The sequence below is a fragment of the Perna viridis genome, chromosome 7, assembly GCF_037379345.1.
Source record: "Perna viridis isolate PV_CMFRI_1.1 ecotype Kerala chromosome 7, ASM3737934v1, whole genome shotgun sequence".
NCBI lineage: Eukaryota > Metazoa > Mollusca > Bivalvia > Mytilida > Mytilidae > Perna > Perna viridis.
Window position 1 is genome coordinate 38,160,467 of NC_142451.1, and position 19,305 is coordinate 38,179,771.

At 32.1% G+C, this 19,305-nt stretch overlaps 1 protein-coding gene across 2 annotated transcripts in view; it reads left to right on the forward strand.

Moving 5' to 3' along the window:
• LOC148612597 (uncharacterized) overlaps nt 1-19,305 on the forward strand; it is a 79,850-nt gene that overhangs the window by 6,553 nt on the left and 53,992 nt on the right. Inside the window, exons 2-4 of one of the 2 annotated variants that reach the window (XM_088594136.1) lie at nt 5,268-5,849; nt 16,117-16,245; nt 17,697-17,792. In XM_088594136.1, coding sequence (XP_088450262.1) covers nt 5,268-5,849; nt 16,117-16,245; nt 17,697-17,792 — 807 coding nt within the window. Of the gene's footprint in view, nt 1-5,267; nt 5,850-13,389; nt 13,712-16,116; nt 16,246-17,696; nt 17,793-19,305 lie in introns of those variants that run through there. The other variant, XM_088594137.1, reaches the window with a different exon arrangement.

Sequence of the window (19,305 nt, forward strand, 5' to 3'; positions counted from 1 at the left end):
GAAATTGATGATAAAATGAACATGAAATAATAATGATATGAAAAAGGGATGGGACACAAGGACAGTGGGGTCGACAAATTTTGATTGCCACTGGAAATAGGGAGAGGTGGGTAGGGTCAGGCAATTTAGCCTCCTGTGGCGGAGCCCTATGGTTCCTACTCCCGGAGAATGCCACAGTAGGGTTCTTTAACGTGCGAGGAATGTGGCATCTTTCCCAACACGGTACACCACTATGGTTTGCGGTCAGGTTTTCCGTATTATAGCCTGACAACCCCAGCATGTAACACGCCAGGGGTACCCCATTCCACCACCTGGGGCACACATCCCAGTTTCTCTGTGGGCAGAGCACCCTAGCCCCCAGTTAGGGTTCTGAGCACTATTTAGTCGCCTTTTACGACAAGCTTAGCGCTGCTGCAGGCCTATTCTTTTAACACCCGGACCTGCATGGGGCCTTTACTATAGGTAGAGAGCCTTCGAAGATATACAAAGTTGGATCTTGCACTTTTTCGTAATGAAATGTTCATATTTACTTCACTTATGCAAACAACAAAATTTCTAACACTCATGTATTTTTAAAGTCACAGGTCTTCAAATTGGACATGTATAAAAACTTATCAGTCTTTTAATGTACCCTGTATGAATTCTCTTTTAGAAAAATCATCCTGTAAGATATTTTATGAAGTTTAGGGGGAAAACGTTTTAAAATTCTGATAAAATTCAGCAGATGTCTCCAGATCCACTTATTGAGATAATATGCCAGCTCACCCAAACAATGTCCTTGGTCTGCCACATCACTCAGATTTGTTGTATAGGCTCTAAGCCCATCAATAGTCCTTTTGCAGGCACTTTGCAATTGAATGAAAACAAAAATGAAAAAAAATTGTCTTTCCCTTAATTAGGAAAGCCGTGATGCTTGAAATACAGATGGTGCCATATCATTAAGGAAACATACAGTGTAATTGATTCAAAGAATATAAAATACAGTTGTTGCAGTAATAACAGCAATACCAGTTTATTGCAATAATACCAGTTTATTGCATGGTACAACAATCAACCACCTGAGAATTATTCCAGTTTTATGATGATTATGATTGATTTTAGTTCATACTATATAAGCACAGTCAAATATACCTAAATAAAGTTTGTTTTATGCTCCAATCACCAGATTATACAAAAAAAAACAGAATAAAGCCCTAGTGTTCGGTATGATGTAGTGAAAGCTCGTTTGTCTTAAATTTAGGAGGCTATAGACTTGATCCATGGTGGAGGTGTATCTGTAATGCTAGAGAGACAAGTTACCCTACCAACCATTTTTTTCTGTCTACCATAGCACATTTTATTGGTGTATTTTTATGAAATGCAACTTTACTATCATTTTCGTTCAGCACTACTGAAGTCAAGAATTCCTCCCATAAGTGTTTATATAAACCATTTTTTAAAAAAATCAAATTATTTTACCTCTCTACCTATCTTTTCATCCATGCAGACGTATTTTTTTTCGAAGCCTAAGACAAGATGGATCTAAAAGGTTCAAGATGAGAATATCTTTTTATGTGTACTGTTGCTGTCATGATCCTTCACATTTATCGGTATAGGCTAGGAGTTCTGAACCATGAATGACTCAAAATTAATCTGCTGAAAATGACATATGGAATTCGGAAGTGATTGTTTTACCTTTTAATGTGAGTGCAGGGTGGTTGTTTTAGGAAGTCAAACATATTCCTGTTGCTCAAGCCATAATAAAAAGAAAGCTGTTTTTAAATACAAGTAACCCCATTCTTCATAAGCAAAGCTTAAAATCATATTAGGAAGGTAATTAGATGTGTACAATAGTAATCAAGGGGGGGCAAGATTTGAGTGGAAGTCAAAAGAATATATTCCTAGCATAAAGACAAGACATGAAATAACCAAAATAACACTGCAAGAGACAAAAGTAAATGAGCAACTTTGGTCGCTTAAATTTGGTACAAAAACATGTAGCTTGGACCAGACGCACTGGTAGCATAAGTGTCCACTGCTTTTCTAGAAACACCCATCCAGTTGCTTCTAGTATGATTAAATTGTTTAATGACATATACATGTACAGCAGGCAAGGCTTTCTATAAAGTGAGAGGCAAATTTTTGATACTGTACTACAACTGATTTTTTTTTTCAACCCTGAACGGTATTTTCCTGCTGTTTGACCTATATATGTGACATGCCCTTTTTTAAAGGAGTGGGATTCTTAGCATACCAAGCCCATAAACTGTGTGGCCTTTAACACTTATTATCAATATAACCTAAGTCAATATTGACCCAATCAATCACAAAAATCGATTACAGATCAAAGATCAATTGAATCATTCAGATAAACATGGGTAAATATGATGTGTTATAAAATTAATCACATCTCCGTCATAGGTTAGATCATGTAAATGTTAGGTTTAATACCTACTTGTATAAGTATTGGTATTTAAAGATGTTCCTTGAGGGTGGAATTTTGATTTGTATTAGTTTCAAATACCGGGGTATATCTTATACATACAGTATGTCCTTGCGAAAATTTTGCCAGGAGTATGTCAATGATGTGTAAAAATAACGCCTGTATCTGAGAGGTCAATCTATAAAATATAATAGTTTGGTCTGCCTAGATCTTATTTCCCAGACATCAGTCTTAGAAAGTTTTCACTGACCTGAGAACTTAAATTTGAAATTTGAGAGTGTAATGCATATTTCCCAAACTGAGGTAGAAGTTTACATTTCATATAGAACTGATATTCAAGTCTGAACTCCATAAGAAAACCTAAGTTACTATATAGATACCAATTTTAATGACACACTAATTTTGTTCATTTTGGCAGTGAGCATAACACCTAACATTTGATTAAAACTATAGTCTGTCTATATATCTTACGTGAGTGCAACTTTATCCTACATTTGTATATGTCTTAATGGATTCTGTTAAAAAAATTTATAGGAATTTTAAGCATTTTATGAGGGCACATACACTGGAACTACAACTTCATATTTTTAACATTTACTTTTCAAAATGGTTACTCCATTCTAAAGGACTCCATTGATTTTGATGAAGTTTTGAATGTTTAATTTCATATATTAAAGTGCATGAAGAAAGATAGTTGGATAACTGCAAGGGTAGATGATCTAATGTCAGGGTTTGCACAGCCCATTGTATTTTGATGAAACTTTGTAGGAAATGATGTATATACAAGAAGTAAATATGCTTAAAGGAATGCTTCTGGATGACAACAATTGTTTAGTATAACACATGTTTACATGGATGGTTCATGTACCTTTTCGTTTTCCATTGTTTTCTTTTTCTAGAGTAATGGGACATCAAACGCCATTTTAAGGGGGATGTACCAGTTTTATTCACCATATTAAATCCATCTCTCATAAATATTTAACATAATACATGCACATGGTACATTTTTGTCAGATAAAAACAAATTATTTTTACATACATAAGCAGTATTATCTTATTGTAATAGGTAATTTGATACATGTTGAGATCTTATGTACATGTATCCTGTAAATTGATATTGAACTATGATGTTGTATAGTTAAGTATGCCCTAATCCATGTTAAAGGCTATTTGTACCATACCTTAATTCAGATTTGTTGCTAATGGGTCATTGTCTGTTTAAATATCATAAAAATTATTCAAAATGTAGTGATTTATATAAGTATTAGGAAAACAAATCTTTTGTGGCTTTAGTTTATTGTAATGATGTCAATATCATACATCATTTAACAAAAACTGCTTAAAATTTTAAATTTTTTTGTTTTTCTGACAAATTTACATCCAGAAAACTGTGTCCACACACAAGAAACAACTATACATCTTCACTTATGATAAACTATGGGTGTGGATACTATTTCCAAGCAAAAAAATATGAAATTGACTGAATTTCTTAGATTTAGCACACTTTAGACAATTGTTTTGTCTCTAATCCAAGAATTTCAAAAATCTTTACACTTTCTCAGTTGTTATGGATTCAGGTCTCCAAATTCACAATTGATACTGTCAACACTTTGGATGAATTTTCAATTGTAATTTAGGCCAATAAGACCACTTAATAGCCGATCTCCTTTACTATCAACAGTCGAAGATCCTGGAAGGTTCCTAGTTTTAATTTAATGGTCCATTTGAAGAAAATCAAAAGTCTGCTGAAAGAGTTGAAGGTCCAGGGCCCTTATAGATGAGATTTAAAGGTCTTTGGTCAATGGGGGGTCCTGATCCTTGGACCATCACTAATTTGAACCCTGTTAAAGAACTAGGATGTTGCAATCTAGTCTCACAAAGGGTGGATGGTGTAAAATCTTATATAAGTTATGACGCTATATTGTCCATTGTTTCGTTAGAACTTATGACCAATTTTACACTTGTAACTTATTGTGAAATCTAGCACTGAACAAGTCCATTAAGACAAGAGGATACTTTGTAATGTAATTTCATAGAGATGGGAAGATCATTATGCCTGGAAGTCAGAACATGTATACACATGATAAAAATATGTAAACTAATATGACAAAATAAAGATATTGTAGTTCTATGGTAAAGAATAAGGGAAAAATTAAAAGATTTAGTTTCAGATGAAATGAGATACCAAGACAGTATACCATTGTATTATCTTGTCTGGTTGTCATGCAGAGATTATTAGATGTTGAAAATATTGGTAGATTTTGTTGGATTACAAAATCTACCAATATTTTCAACATCTAATAATCTCTGTAATCGTATAGATTAATATTGAAAATAGAAACTTGATGAATTACTTGTTATTAAATATGTTATTCTAAACTTCATGAAAATCGTCTAATTCATTATAAATCAGTGCTATTATTGCAAATAGTGACAAATACTAATGAAATACTAATGATATAGTTGAGTTATCTCCCTTTTACCATATCCATTTCAGTTTTGATAAGCATTTGTCAAAATGATATTCAGGTAGTCAAACTGGAGTTATTTTAACCAACAATTTTTCTCCAGATATTTATTGGAGCTTGTTTCAATAATCTAGATTTTGTTCATCATAAAGCTACTGGCAAATGTTCTGTTTGAAATATTTTTCCTCATCACAGTAAAAGAAACAAGAAACAGGTTTTTCAGTAACCCTGGTTACTTCTTAAATACACTCACTTGAAGTGGATAAAATGTAGAAGTTAAAATTCTTAGAACATAGCCTGGAACCAACTTAAATTACATTTTATCACACAAATGTTCAATAAATGAATATAAGTTTGAACTTTTTTTTCTTTCACAGGTCTTGTGTTTTTAATCTACCTCAGTTCACTAGTGACAGCCACAGGGAGGATTGCTTTTATGGACCATGATGTGAACTCATCGTTAATTCTTACGCAACAGACATTAGATTTTAGTCGAATTAGTTTTAGAATTGCATTTTCATTTTTATCATGCAAAGAAGGTCAGATTTTATACCAAAAGGGATCCTCAGGGGATTTTTTTAGTTTGTTTTTACAAAATAGTACTATTTATATTTCATGGAAGTCAGGAGTTTCAGAGGTTTCATTGACTGTTGCCAAACATCTTGTAAAAAATTCATGGCATTTTGTGGATATTTTTGAGCGAACGGGTGATATGAGATTAAGACTAGATGTGAGTGGTATTGTATTAAGAGATATTGTTATTGCCAATAATACTGTACGGAATAGTGTATTTAGAATTAATTTATCAGGAAATCCAGGCATTGTGATTGGTGGAAGAAAGTTTACAGGGTGTGTCATGGAAGGACCCTATATTTTATTCAATAATAATCCACATGTAACAGATTTCAATGTAGTGTGGAATAATTCAGTTTGTCCTTTGAGCTCAAAAGATTGCACAAGTAAGTTTAATCGTTATCTATACTGATATTTATTTCTCTGCTCTATAGAAGAGTGGGGTTAACTGTTATACCTGTGTCTGTCATTCTGTCATGTCATTCCGGAACAACTGCTTTTTTTTTATACAAAAATCTCAGCTTCTGTAAATCATAAGCTGTTGATATTTTACACAAATCTTTATATGGGTATACTGTTTTGTATGATGCATTTTCATATATATATGACATCTATTTGCTGTTTGTTAAAAAAACATGAATTTTTCTTTTGTCTTGATGGGAAGTGAGGGTATCATTAGGGAGCCGTTACTCAAAGATTTCTTGTGATGTACCCTAAAAGTAGTGGGGGAACATATTGTTTTATATTTTTTCCCATTAACTTTTGCCAGTGTATCTTCTAAGGAAAAAAAACGACCTAACTGATTTGAACCAAACTTGGCACAGAAACAGGACACCAAATGCAGATGCGCAACCACTATCTGAATTTTCAAACATGGCAACCATTTAAGGACCCAAAAATATCATAAAAATGAGGAAAAAAATATAGAGACTTGATACTTAGTTCAAGAATAGGTCAATTCAAAGTCATTAAAATTTAAAAAAAAAACACCACATTCCAAGATAGTCACTTGTCTATTAAAAAAAATCTTTGAGATGTAGAAATTAATTTTGGAAACTCTTGTGACAATGATAATGTTTTGGAAACATCAGTGTTGGTGTCCAACACATTAAATACTAGTTTAATAAGCATTGAAAAATTAAGTCCAGAATATGTCCAATCAATAATATTATGGAAATGGGTAACAATAACTGTTAGCTGGTAGAAAGTAAAAAGTCAAGAATGCTTGAATTGCTTGAATTTATATTTTGATATAAACCAATAAAGTGCTTTTGATGTCCAATCATTATTTTAATGAGAATGGTTTACATTAAAACTCCTTTAACAATGTGTATTCCTAATATAATTTACAATAACTGTCAACTGTTTAACAGGAAAAAGAATGAGTATGGTGATATGCAACAAATACACCAGCCTATATAACCTATAAGTAATTTCAGAGATCACCAAAAGGTCTTAACAAGTGTAAACCTATGTTAAAGTAAGTTCTGAAAGGAGAACAACAAAAGTATTAAAATTCATGTTAACCGACAGACCATGACACTTCTTCAAAATCTAACTTGAAAACGATGCAAAGACACATTAATGACCAACATCTCCTGACTGTGGACAGGAACATTAAAGCTGGGGTAGGGTTAAAAATGTTTTTCCACCCGGTTCTGAAAATAATTGTCTAATGCATTATTCTTTGACTTGCTACTATTTTATTATATATGACACAGAAAATACAACCTCTCTGTTAACACCACTCTTTCTCCAAACAATTAGTAGGTTTTCTACCAGAGAGATGCATGCAAACAATAAACTTTTTCCATTTATTCTTTAATTTAAATGATTGATTGATTGATTGATTGATTGATTGTTGGTGTTTAAGGCTTTAGCAGCAATATTTTAGCTATATCTAGGTGAGAAACATGAAATTGATGATAAAATGAATATGAGATGAAAAATGGGATGGGACACCAGGATAATAGGGTCAACAAATTTTGATTGCCACTGGAAACAGGGAGAGGGGGATGGAGTTGGGCAATTTAGCCTCCTGCAGTTGAGCACAAAGGTTCCTACTCCAATTCAATATCACAGCAGGATTCTTTAACTTGCGAGGAATGTGGCATCTTTCTTAACACATTTCACCACTATGGTTTGTGGTCTAGTCTACCGTATCATGGCCTGAGGACTACAGCATGTAGCATGCCAGGGGTATCCCATTCCACCACCTGGTGACATTTGGACCCGCACAATGCCTTAAGATTAGAGAGAGGGGCTTTAGCAAGTCTACATTATGCTGAGAATTAGAGTTATCTCCCATACATTGATGCTTAGATGCTAAATTGTTGATCTGGGTGTGGTATCCAACCTTTCACATTAAAGGAGTAGGTTGTAAGAATAATTTTTAAAAGAAAGCAGCAAAGCTATACATCATTCATGTTTGTGGATTATTGCTAAATTTAGTTTCATATGGAGTTAAAAAAAAATGTCTTCATTTTTCCTGCTATTTAGACTTATACACCAGTCAGCAACTACATTGTGTATGTTTCATGTTTTTAGCTATTTCCCACATTACTCAACTCTTACTGACCTTACTATACCTACATTTAACAAGTGGGTGGTAGATTGAAATTACTTCATCCATTTGTCCAAATTTTGTCCCAATTCTCTCGAGCAAGTCAGAATGAATTGATTTCAAATGTGGTATATGGTATAAGTTGTTAGCAGTTTTTTGTTTCTGTCAGATATCAACTTCCTGTATTGTGGAATTTTGCCATTTCTACTATATATAATGATATAGAAAATATCACAAAGTCACAGGAATTTCAGCATCCACTAAATGGATTTCAAATGTGGTATGTTGCTTTAGATAAATAAATGTGGCATAAATTGTAAGTGATGTTGGTTGCTGTTAATATTAACTGCCATATGTGTTTGGGTATACCTAGCACAACAAAGGATACAATTTCATGTTTGGAATCCTGATACTATTTAGCCTATATAAAACTGAGAATAAAAAGTGGTTGTTTTAAAGTCAGAGAATGATATTTTGGAGTCTTTTTTACAGAAGCCAGCATAATTTAATCATATAAAATAAAGTGTCAACTACATGAATTTTCAAGAATTCCTTTCAATTATGTTAGGTCTGGTGATAAAAGTTTAACAACAATTATTCAGAAAATGCATTTGTAATAATACATTTATGTTCATGTCAAATTCTCCAAAGGGATGAAAAATAGTAAAACTGAATAAGAATATGGATTGTAAAAGAAATTTATAGCTAAGAATATGGGATAAGCAAACAAATATCAAATCAATTATACATAATCATTTATCATAGATGACAGTTTGAATAAAGATTCTATCAATATGTGTTATTATCCTATAAAAGTCATTATGTACATGTACCTCCATCTAAGGTAATATTGTCTGTATACATTGTACATGTATTTAGGACAGTGGAATAACCTCTTAAACACTTTAAGTTTGATGTAATATTTACCACTAATTGAGGTGTTTGATGGTTTATTGTCCTCTGTCAGAAATATACTTGTAGAAGGAGTTTGCATTGGCCTGTGTCTGCTGTTGATCAGTATTCCCAGTTGCTTTTGACAAGCTTAAGGGCTGAGTAATTAAGGTAAAAGAGCACATAAAAACTTGTCAGGGACTGAAGACTGATGTAAGTAAGCCAATAGAAATATCCTGAATCATGAAAGCTATAACATCTTTTGAGAGAAAATTGACAGAAAAGATCAGGGCCCTTATAAAACCCATCAAATTAATGGCAGTGCATCAGCCCTCCAGAAACTGGCTGTAGGCAACAATATTGATGTTATTAGTTTTGGGTGTTTAAGTGTGTTTCAGAGGCCATAATCAATTACAAAGCTCAATAAATAACTTCTGTAACAATACCAATCTAAACTTGTTTCATCTTGTTTTGTATTTGACATGACCGTTCATGCCTATGCATACATTTATGAAATTGAGTTTAATTATGTAAAAGGAGTTTCTTGTCACTTTGTTGTTTATGATAACGAGAGGAAGTAACATGTAACAGGTTGAAGTGGCAGGCACACACCCATCTTATAACATGGTATCTAATGTGCAGGTTATCATAAGGACAATGTGTATCTAGTCTCTCAGGCCAGCTGCTTCTTGTCTCTGGAATGGCATGCAGAAATGTGTGGAACGGAGTTTTGGAATGGTAGGGCAATCTGTCATACCAGCTGCTTTTTGCCTCTTGAATATCATGTAGGGGCATCTAATTTAAAAGCTATTGACCTTAATTTCTTCGTGGTTATGGTCATAACCCCCAAAAGCAATCCCAGACATACCATCATGGTATAATCTTTAACTTCAAATTTTACAATATCATTGTAACCAAAGTTTGCACAAATGTTCCTCATGGAATCATTAAAAATCTGATGGTTGGGATTATTTATCTGGCAAAAAATGTGGCCATAGTTACTAAAAATAGACCATATCGGCCAAATTTCAAAATTTTGCAAATAACTCAAAAACAGTTGTATAAAGCTAAAATCTGGCAGGGAGTAAAATTGTTCAGCATGATGGGATGGAGCAGTGCTGAAATTTTCAGAAAGATCCATAAATGGATGTTTGAGTTACGGGTCCTGAAATGGATTTTTTTTCAGAATTTTACATTTCCAGATTTGAAAGTCTTCTTTCTGAAAATACTGGTTGAATTGTAACTAAACTTGGCATGAAAGTGCCTTACAATATCCATGGGGTTAAGCTAAATTCTGAGGAGATAAAATAGACATTTTCATAAACTTCTGTTTACTGATTTTGGATTTATTGCCCCTCAAATGGAATTTTGCCAATTTTTACATTCCCAACTTTGAAAATCTTCTCATCTAAAACCATTGCATTTCATTTAATCAAACTTGCATGAATGTTCCTTAAAATGCCTTTTACAATCTGTTTGTTTAGATTTTTGATCTGGTGAAAATCATGGCCACTGTTACTAAAAATAGACCATAGTGTTCTAGTAAATTTTTTTTGCAAATAAATCCAAAATGTTTGGATGTAATTAAAGTCATGCAATAGGCAAAATTGATTAGCATGGTGATATGGGCCTATGCTGAAATTTTCAGAAAGATCCATCCGCTTTTGCTGGAGTAAAATTTGGTTCTCTGTATGTTTCATTTATATTTTCTGTTATTAGCTCACTTGGCCAAAAATGACTAAGATAGGTTGAAACCAGTTGGAAAACGAAAATGCTGTCTATTGATTCAGGGACATTATTATACACATACTGCCTGTAGTAGAGGGTGTTACGCTGGAGTATCACACGAGGTAAATATATCACATGAGACGTAGTCAAGGGTGATATATTTACAGAGTGTGATATGAGGCATAACACCCTCTACTACAGGCAGTATGTGTTATATTATACTGAATACGAGAATGTGATATATTGAGAGGAGAGAGGGTGATATATCATGATGTCTGGGTGATATGTCCTAGAGGAGGGTGATATATTGTGATGTCGGGGGTGATATATCCTAGAAGAGGGTGATATATTATGTGATATATTGTTGACGTCGGGTGATATATCGATCCACCAATCACTGTGCAGTGGGGGCAGAGCAACTGAGGATGCTCAGGGATTAGACTAAAATAACTCATCACCCATTACCCAATCAGAATTAAAGATTTTTGTATGAAATATAATATATTTATATACACTCGCTGATTGATTAAATGATTCTTTTGACAACTAAGAAGAGTCAAGAGTCCAATGTTAAGTTATTGCTTTAAAAGGGTAAAAAGACTATTTTTCACTAGATGAGCGATACAGGCTCTCTAGGGCCTCTACCTTATAAGATTTTGGATCCCATTTCCTATCTTTCCATTGTGCAATACATGATTTTGACTGCAGAAAGAATGTGGATGAGTCAGATGGATTCATACACCCAATCACATCATCATGACCAAAAATTAATACCATCCTTTTTTGTTACAGTCGAGGTAAAGGACAGAACCATTTACTTCATTGCATCTGTAGCATTATGCAATTTATGTTTTTAAACTCTAAATGTAAAAAGATTTTTTTATTCTGATTTCATGTTGACAAACCATCATGCTATGCAACTTAATCCTAAAATTAAATCTGTAAATTTAAGTTTTACACTTATGTCAATTGACATAAAAACAATTTTATTGCACCCATCGCATTATGTAATACAAATGTACCTAGATGTATTTACATATCACTTTTCAAATAAAAAAAGATTTCAAATCTGATTTCATATTGACAAACCACCATGCTATGCAGTTTAGTTCACACATTTGTTAATTAACATAAAACCATTCATTTTATTTCACACTTATCATGATACAATGTGTGTTCTAAAAGTGAAAAATATATAAATGATCCTGATTTTGTTGACAAACCACTATGCTGTGCAAGTTAATTCTTAAATTGAAGGCCATAAATTTTATAATTAGTTTCACACTTTTGTCAATCGACTTTTCAAAAAGCCATTTTATTGCACCCATTTTATTATGTTTTATGAGTATGTTAATGGTCTTATAATTCAGGTTGTGATTGTATAGAATTTATAGACTAGGATTACAACAGATGTAAAAAAAAAACTGATAGATTGATATGACCATGATAATTTATGATATTCTAACAATTATGCAACAGACTGATCAAATATTGAATTTGAATGTTTTGTATGTTTATCCATAGGACAGTTTATGAAAAATTCAATTCAATTTAATAAAATACCTTTCTGTGCAAGAATCAGGCAATGATGGCACATAATTTTTCTCAATTTAGTCTTTTTTGTCTCAAATATATTCAATACATCTAGAAAACAAGTGAAAAGTTACTTAAATTTCTCTTGAAGAATTTGTGAAATAGACATTTTTGACTGCTTATATACAGAAAAAGTGTGACAAAATTTTCCCACCAGTTTACCATAGTGCATTTCAATTAATTTGCCCTAATAACTATTTCATGGACATTTCTGGAGGTTATGGTGTATACATACTTGGATTATGCAATAAAGGCTCAATGTGCTACACCTTACACACATTTTGCCTGATTCTTAGATGGAGAAGTGCTTAACAATTCATCAAAATTCTAAAAACAATCCATCAATCCTGTTTTATTTTATAGACAAGGTTTTTGTACATGCCCTTTGAAGTTGAAGAACTTGTTTCTAATTGGGACCCCTTAAATAGTTATTGTTATCTAGTATACCCTTGGGGAATTTACAAATTGCACATAATTATGTAAATAATATACACCTCTTTTATGAATGGTGGTTAAAAACTACTCTATAATCAACTCATGTAGAAATGTTATGTCCATTTTTTACCTGGACAGGTACATGGAGTTTACAAAGGGAAAGGTCATTATACTGCATTCATTTGGGACTTAGGATAAAATGATTTAAAGATTTAAAAAGCAATTAAGTTCAGCTACAACACAGGATTTTCTTTAAGATAAATCACATACTAAATTCCTTGAGCGACATTTTTTAAGTTTGCATGTGTCCATTTAGAGAGTGAAACGGTATTTGCATTTTAGATGGTGCAAGTAGTTGCATAGTGATATATTTTTTTTTTTAAGTTTTAGATCTGAGTCATATTTGAGAATTTTTAACCTTATAAGCCAGGATTACTTTTAAGTCAGGAACTAATTGCTTTTCTCTACAAAGGAAAGGGAACTTTATCTAGCAAACAGAATAAATTATTGATAAAACATTAAAAAGCTGAATGGAGATTTTACCTGTACTAATATTGAATTAAGAAGGATTGAGTTGATTTCTGCCTTAAAAGATGATTTTTAGCTATCTCATATATTTATAAATTTTGATCAAAATAGTAAAACCAGCTGATTTATTTTCGCACTATAATTCATGTGTTTTGTCAACAAAAATAATGTGACATGTGTCTTGCTACCTGGATTTTTACCTGTCTGTGTACAACAATAGCAGTTGAGTAGTGAGGAAAATATGTGTGTCAATCCCTAACTTGGATTATTTAAAAATTGAAGATATTTACAAATAATCATGGTATCTTGAAGATTGAATGTAATTACCTGAGAGAATCACCTTAATTGGATTCTAATTGGAATACCTGTGTAAAAAGAAATGTGAAATTTTATTGGAAATTGATTAGCTATGTGATTGATTTGTGATTGTAATTATGAATGGAATGTGTGGAATTTTACAACTACTGTTTATAGTGCTGATTTTAGAAAATGTACAAAGTCAGACAACAGGTAAATCACATATAAAACACCTGGCTTTAATTTACTAGACCTATCCACTACATGTAGTTTTGAAAGTTTGTCAATTTTTAGGGGTAGCCATGTTTATGTAGGAGAAAACTGGAAACTTGTTTCATTTTCTTGGGCTTTCAGTCAGTTTAAATATTTTTTTTTTAATTCCTTTTTCCTTCAGATCCAGATTGTATTGAAAGAATTTGTTTGCTTTTATTTAACAGTCCATGACAGTTCCTTAAATACCATATCATTGATTTCTTAAAATGTAAGACTTCAGTTCCGTCAAAAATAACTCCATGAAAGTTTTTTTTATGACTAATTTCTGTTCCTAAATATAGAGACATTCATTCAGAATTAAAGGGACTTCATAAAATTTGAAAGCAATTTTATGCTTGCCTGCTAGTTCATGCACATTTTGTCATTGACTGCTAGATCTTTTTAACAGTTACAAATATACTTGTAAATACTAGTTTAATTTTTCCAGTAAGATACATGTATTTGTATTTTCATATATATTATATTTAATTAGTCTTGCTCCTCATGATATGGTTTTGATCAGAATATTGGGAGAGGGGATGTACATGTATATTATACATGTACTTGCTATAAAAATGATCTTTAACTTCAGTCGAACATCAAAATTAAACATCACTTTTAAATATTGCATGCAGATAGTGGAATAAGTGTTCAGTATCTGTCTTTTTACCAAGAACCCCTGTATACCTTTTAATTTTCTGCCCCATATTAGACCAGTCCTTATCTAGGTTGGGGCTGTGTACTGATTATATAGGTCCAAAATGTAAGAAAATATCCATTCTTTCATGACTATAAAATGCATTAACCATATTTAAAAAAAAGTATATTAATGAAAGGTTTCCTAAATATATATATATATATATATATATATATTTTTCATTTTGGTCCTGTATAATGTTCTCAGAAGTTGTATTGGGCCTCATGGAATTGTGTTGGACCAATACTGCTGTGAGAATCAGTAACCTAATGCAAATGCTCTTAAATATACAAGTAATACAGGTCCAACATGTAAATATTAACTTAACATTCAAGTTTGGAGTTATTTTACTGTTTATTTCTTCTTTGGTCTAAATATGTTCGTAGGAAGTCACCCCTTATCACATAATTCAAACTAAGACCTTTATTTTATGATCAAGTGGTCACTCTGTGACAGATCCTATGATCAGCTTTAGCTATATTCTTCTATAATGACAGTTTTGTCCCAGAAAGACTGCTGTTTTTGACAGCTGACAACCTTAATGAGTGTACATAAACCTTAGTGTTATTCTAACATGCCTAATGACTGTGTTTCTACCACGAAATGTCTTGACTCTAACTGTCATCTTATACTAATGCTTTACACGTAATTAGCAGAATTGTCCTTTAAGATACTTGTAGGAGTGGTTTAAATTATTTTCCCTCGTAAGATAATAAAATGTACATTTCCAACATGCAAGTTTTGGGGAGCATGTTACAATTTATATTTAACTACCAAGAGTGGAGAAATATTTTGATTAAAGTGTTTGCTGAAGGAAAATCTGGTTTTTTTTTAATATGAAACTGGTACACAATCAGGGAAATATAAAAATGGTATGAAATCATTGTCAGATATTTGAGTCATAGCCTAAGGGTCAAAAAGGTATGGTAGCAATTAAGGGTCACTTGATAAGAAAAAAAAATGAAGTTTCAATTTCGACATCCAATGTTTAAATTACGATATACAATGTATATGTACCTATGTCAAAATTACAATATAGTTATGTTGAAATTTTGATATTGTATATCAAATTATGAAAATGTATGTCAGAATTATGATAATTACATGTATATGCAATATAATTTTGTCGAATTTAAAAACTGTGAAAGTACTATTGTTCGTGGAGTACCAATTTTAGTGGTTTTTGTGGGGAGACCAATCCATAAAATTTGGTTCCCATCAGACAGGAGATTTCCATTGATGTGTATACTGAAAATGTCAAAACCAAGAATTCAAGAATTCTTCCCTAATCCACAAAAATTGGTATCCACAAATTAAAATACTTTCACAGTATAGTTATTCAATGTTGTAATTCCAACATACTTTGTCATACTTTTGACATAACTATATTGTAATGTCGAAATAGCTATATTTTAGTTTCCATAGGATGTTGTAATAATGACATGATACTCTTTTCAATTGGCCTTAACCAGCTTTTGTAAAAAGGTGTGGGTTTATTACATTGCTCATCGGGAATGGAGTATTACAAAGTTTCCCTTAGTGATTTATTGTACATATACAAATGTACATGTATATTATATTTGAATCTCAAATGAATTTAATTACTTTGTCATTTTGTTCTGACAATACAAATGATTTTCTTAATTTTTTATCAAATTGTCTTTTATAGATGTGCAAGATATTGATGATTGCTGGAACTCTCCTTGTCTGAATGGAGGGACTTGCAATGACCTAGTTAATGCATATTCATGCAAATGTACCCACCTGTACAATGGAACCAATTGTGAAAATGACCTCAGTATGTATGGATTGTGTAACATCTTAAATTGTCATGCAGCTTTATTAAGATTACTGTATATAGAGAACAGCTGTACTTTTGAGCATTTGGCAGTGAAACTAAAAAAAAAGAGAATACTTACATTTTTAAAGGGAGACAATTTGTATAGAACGGATAACTAGAAAAAATACTGGTACACAATTTATGTCAACAATAAATCAAATCAGATTTTAATGAGTAAAAACTTTATTCATTGCAATCTTGATGTACATGTATTTTAGTTACAGAACACTATGTAAAGTACTCTAATTCTCATTTTTATTAATATGAAGTATAATTTTTCTGCTTGGCTTAATACATGTATAGAGATCCAACATAAATATTAGAATCTCCTTCAGCACTTAAACAAGTACTGTGGAAGTATTATTGTTCATGGGGTACCAATTTTTGTGGTTTTCGGGGGTTTGGTATACCATGAATTTTGGTTCCCAACAAAAAGGAAATTTTCCATTTGTTTGTTGAAATCCATGAATTCAAGAATCAACAAACTGATCTCCAGTCAATCTAGCATACTTTAATGTATGTAGCAAAGCCAATATTTTGAGCTTAGTGGACTTATCAGGGAATATAAAGTTAATTGATTTCCTTTTGCCAGTAGGTAGGCTAAACTTTATCAATTGGCAGCATAAGTAATGGTTCATACCAGTATATGGTTCAATCTGAGGATCATGCAAGGACAGATGTTGCTAGCATGTCCTTTGAAAAGTATTTTAATATACATTTTTATTACTTCATTATGGAATTATTTTATATTTTAAGCTAACAATTAGATATAATTTTTATCAAACAAATCTTATAAAAGATGGTTAGTCATGCAATCATGAGTTTAGGCCTGTCATATTAGTCATGGCAGTAACTATGATCTCCTCTTTGGACGCAAAGAAGCGTTAAACATTATTAAAAAGTAGCTTAAAATTAGTTAAACACTACTAAAGTCAACAAACTTTGGTTCAAATAATCCTACTCTGAATCTCGTTTTCAGCTGAATTTGAAGATGCACAGTGCAGGAAAAGTTAATAGGAAACCCATCTAATCTATTATATATTTAAGAATTGAATAATATGTGTTAAATTACTCCAGCATGATTTGTAGACAGAATAATTAAAAAGGGTTCTCAGATCATCTCTAGATTGATGAATTACCCTGCATGATTTTTAGACAGAATAATAAAAAAAGGTTTCTATTGATGAATCATCCCTGCATGATTTTTAGGCAGAATAATAGAAAAAGGTTCTATTGATGAATTACCCCTGCATGATTTTTAGACAAAATGATAGTAATAAAGATTTCCAGATCATCTTTAGATTGGTTCCTTAAAGGATAATAAACTATAATGGATAATTCTATTTTAAGGTATTAATATGAGTGGTTAAGTTTAAGGAGTCAATAACATTTGATGTGTTTATATTCAGGTATTTATGGGTGTTCAGCATCACCATGTTTACACCAAGGAACCTGTCTAGATCAACAAGATGGTACAAGGAACTATAAGTGTTTTTGTCCTGATGGTAGGTGTTGTTGTGGAGGATTGATTTTGACACTATATCTGGGCTCATTGTCATGAAAATTTAAAATTTACTTAAGGAGGTAGACATAGGGTAAAGGACGTAACTCTTAAAATCAGTGATATTTTGTATCATTTTCAATTTTACTAAAGCCTATCAAGCTTTCATTTGAAACCGAATGAAATCAATCCACATTACTTTGCTGCTTACATGAAATTGATGTCAAATGCTGAAAACAAACGTGTCAATGATTTGTAATAGTTGTGTCACTTATCTTAAGTCTGAGGCCATTTCTGTACTTTTCTGTCGCCTCTGTCTTGGAATGTTAATTCTTAATTGTTTATGACATTATTTCCCCAAGACTTTGATTGCAGTTTCCATTAAAATTAAGCATATCCTCTGCAGACTAAAAATTATATTTTTTGTGTTGCCAAGGCATGATTGTTTGAACATACATTTTCAATGGTGATACAAAAAAAAAATTCATCTGTATGTTGCATGAATTTTGTTTGAGGTCCCTTTAGTTGTTCCCTGTGGACTGTTATAAAACCAGAAGGACTAGTCCTTTAGACCACTGTGTATACACTCATCATTAACTTTTTGCTTTGTATGACATAATACATGTAAAAAGTAGGTGCATTAGTTAGTAGTCAGATTTCCTGGAATCAAAATAGGAAGGTTCTATCCAAGCAAGTGTCGCATAGTTTTTAAGGAGCTACTGCAATGGTATTTCTCTTATTTTTGATATATATATATAAATATGTCAGTTTGATACTTTTGCATGTACCTCCTATGGCAAATATTTTTCCGATTTGAAATCAGTTATTTGTTTATTAATTAAGACAGTTTCACTATTGCCCACATACATGTAGTTTCAACTACATGTTCTCTGACACATTTCAGAGAATGGTACATGTATTAACATACTAAACATCAATTGAAAACATTCAGCGAATCATGTACCAATGTTTACTGGTACCATAGTTGTGGGTTTTGTGGCTAAAATTTAATTATCAGTTTGAAGTTTTGACAATGTTGTATGATGAATGTGTATGATCTCATGTTATAACCACATTCTCTGGGACACCTCCCCTATACTTATCATGATGGATACTGTAATATAGATAAATGTTAATGTCAGGCAGGTCATGATTTGTCAGACTTCTAGAAAATCTTTCTTGATACAAACAGTAGTTCTCAGGCCCAGATTTACTGGAGGTACACCATGCATAGCCCTCCACCCACTGCCTAAAATAGGATAAAATAAAAAATTAGCATGAAATCTTGATTTTTCATAAATTCTACCTACAAAAATGTTCTTGCCTTGCTTTGTTTTGCATTTAATTAGTATGATAAAGATAAAGGAACTTCCTATACATTTATAGGCTGATTGTTTCATTCAGCAGTAAAATGTTCAGCCAAAAAAGAAATAAATGTACAACTGTTATTTTTGGATCTGCCTCATTCTTACATGAATCTGTTCATAAGCACTATAGTACTGATCAACTTTGACCTT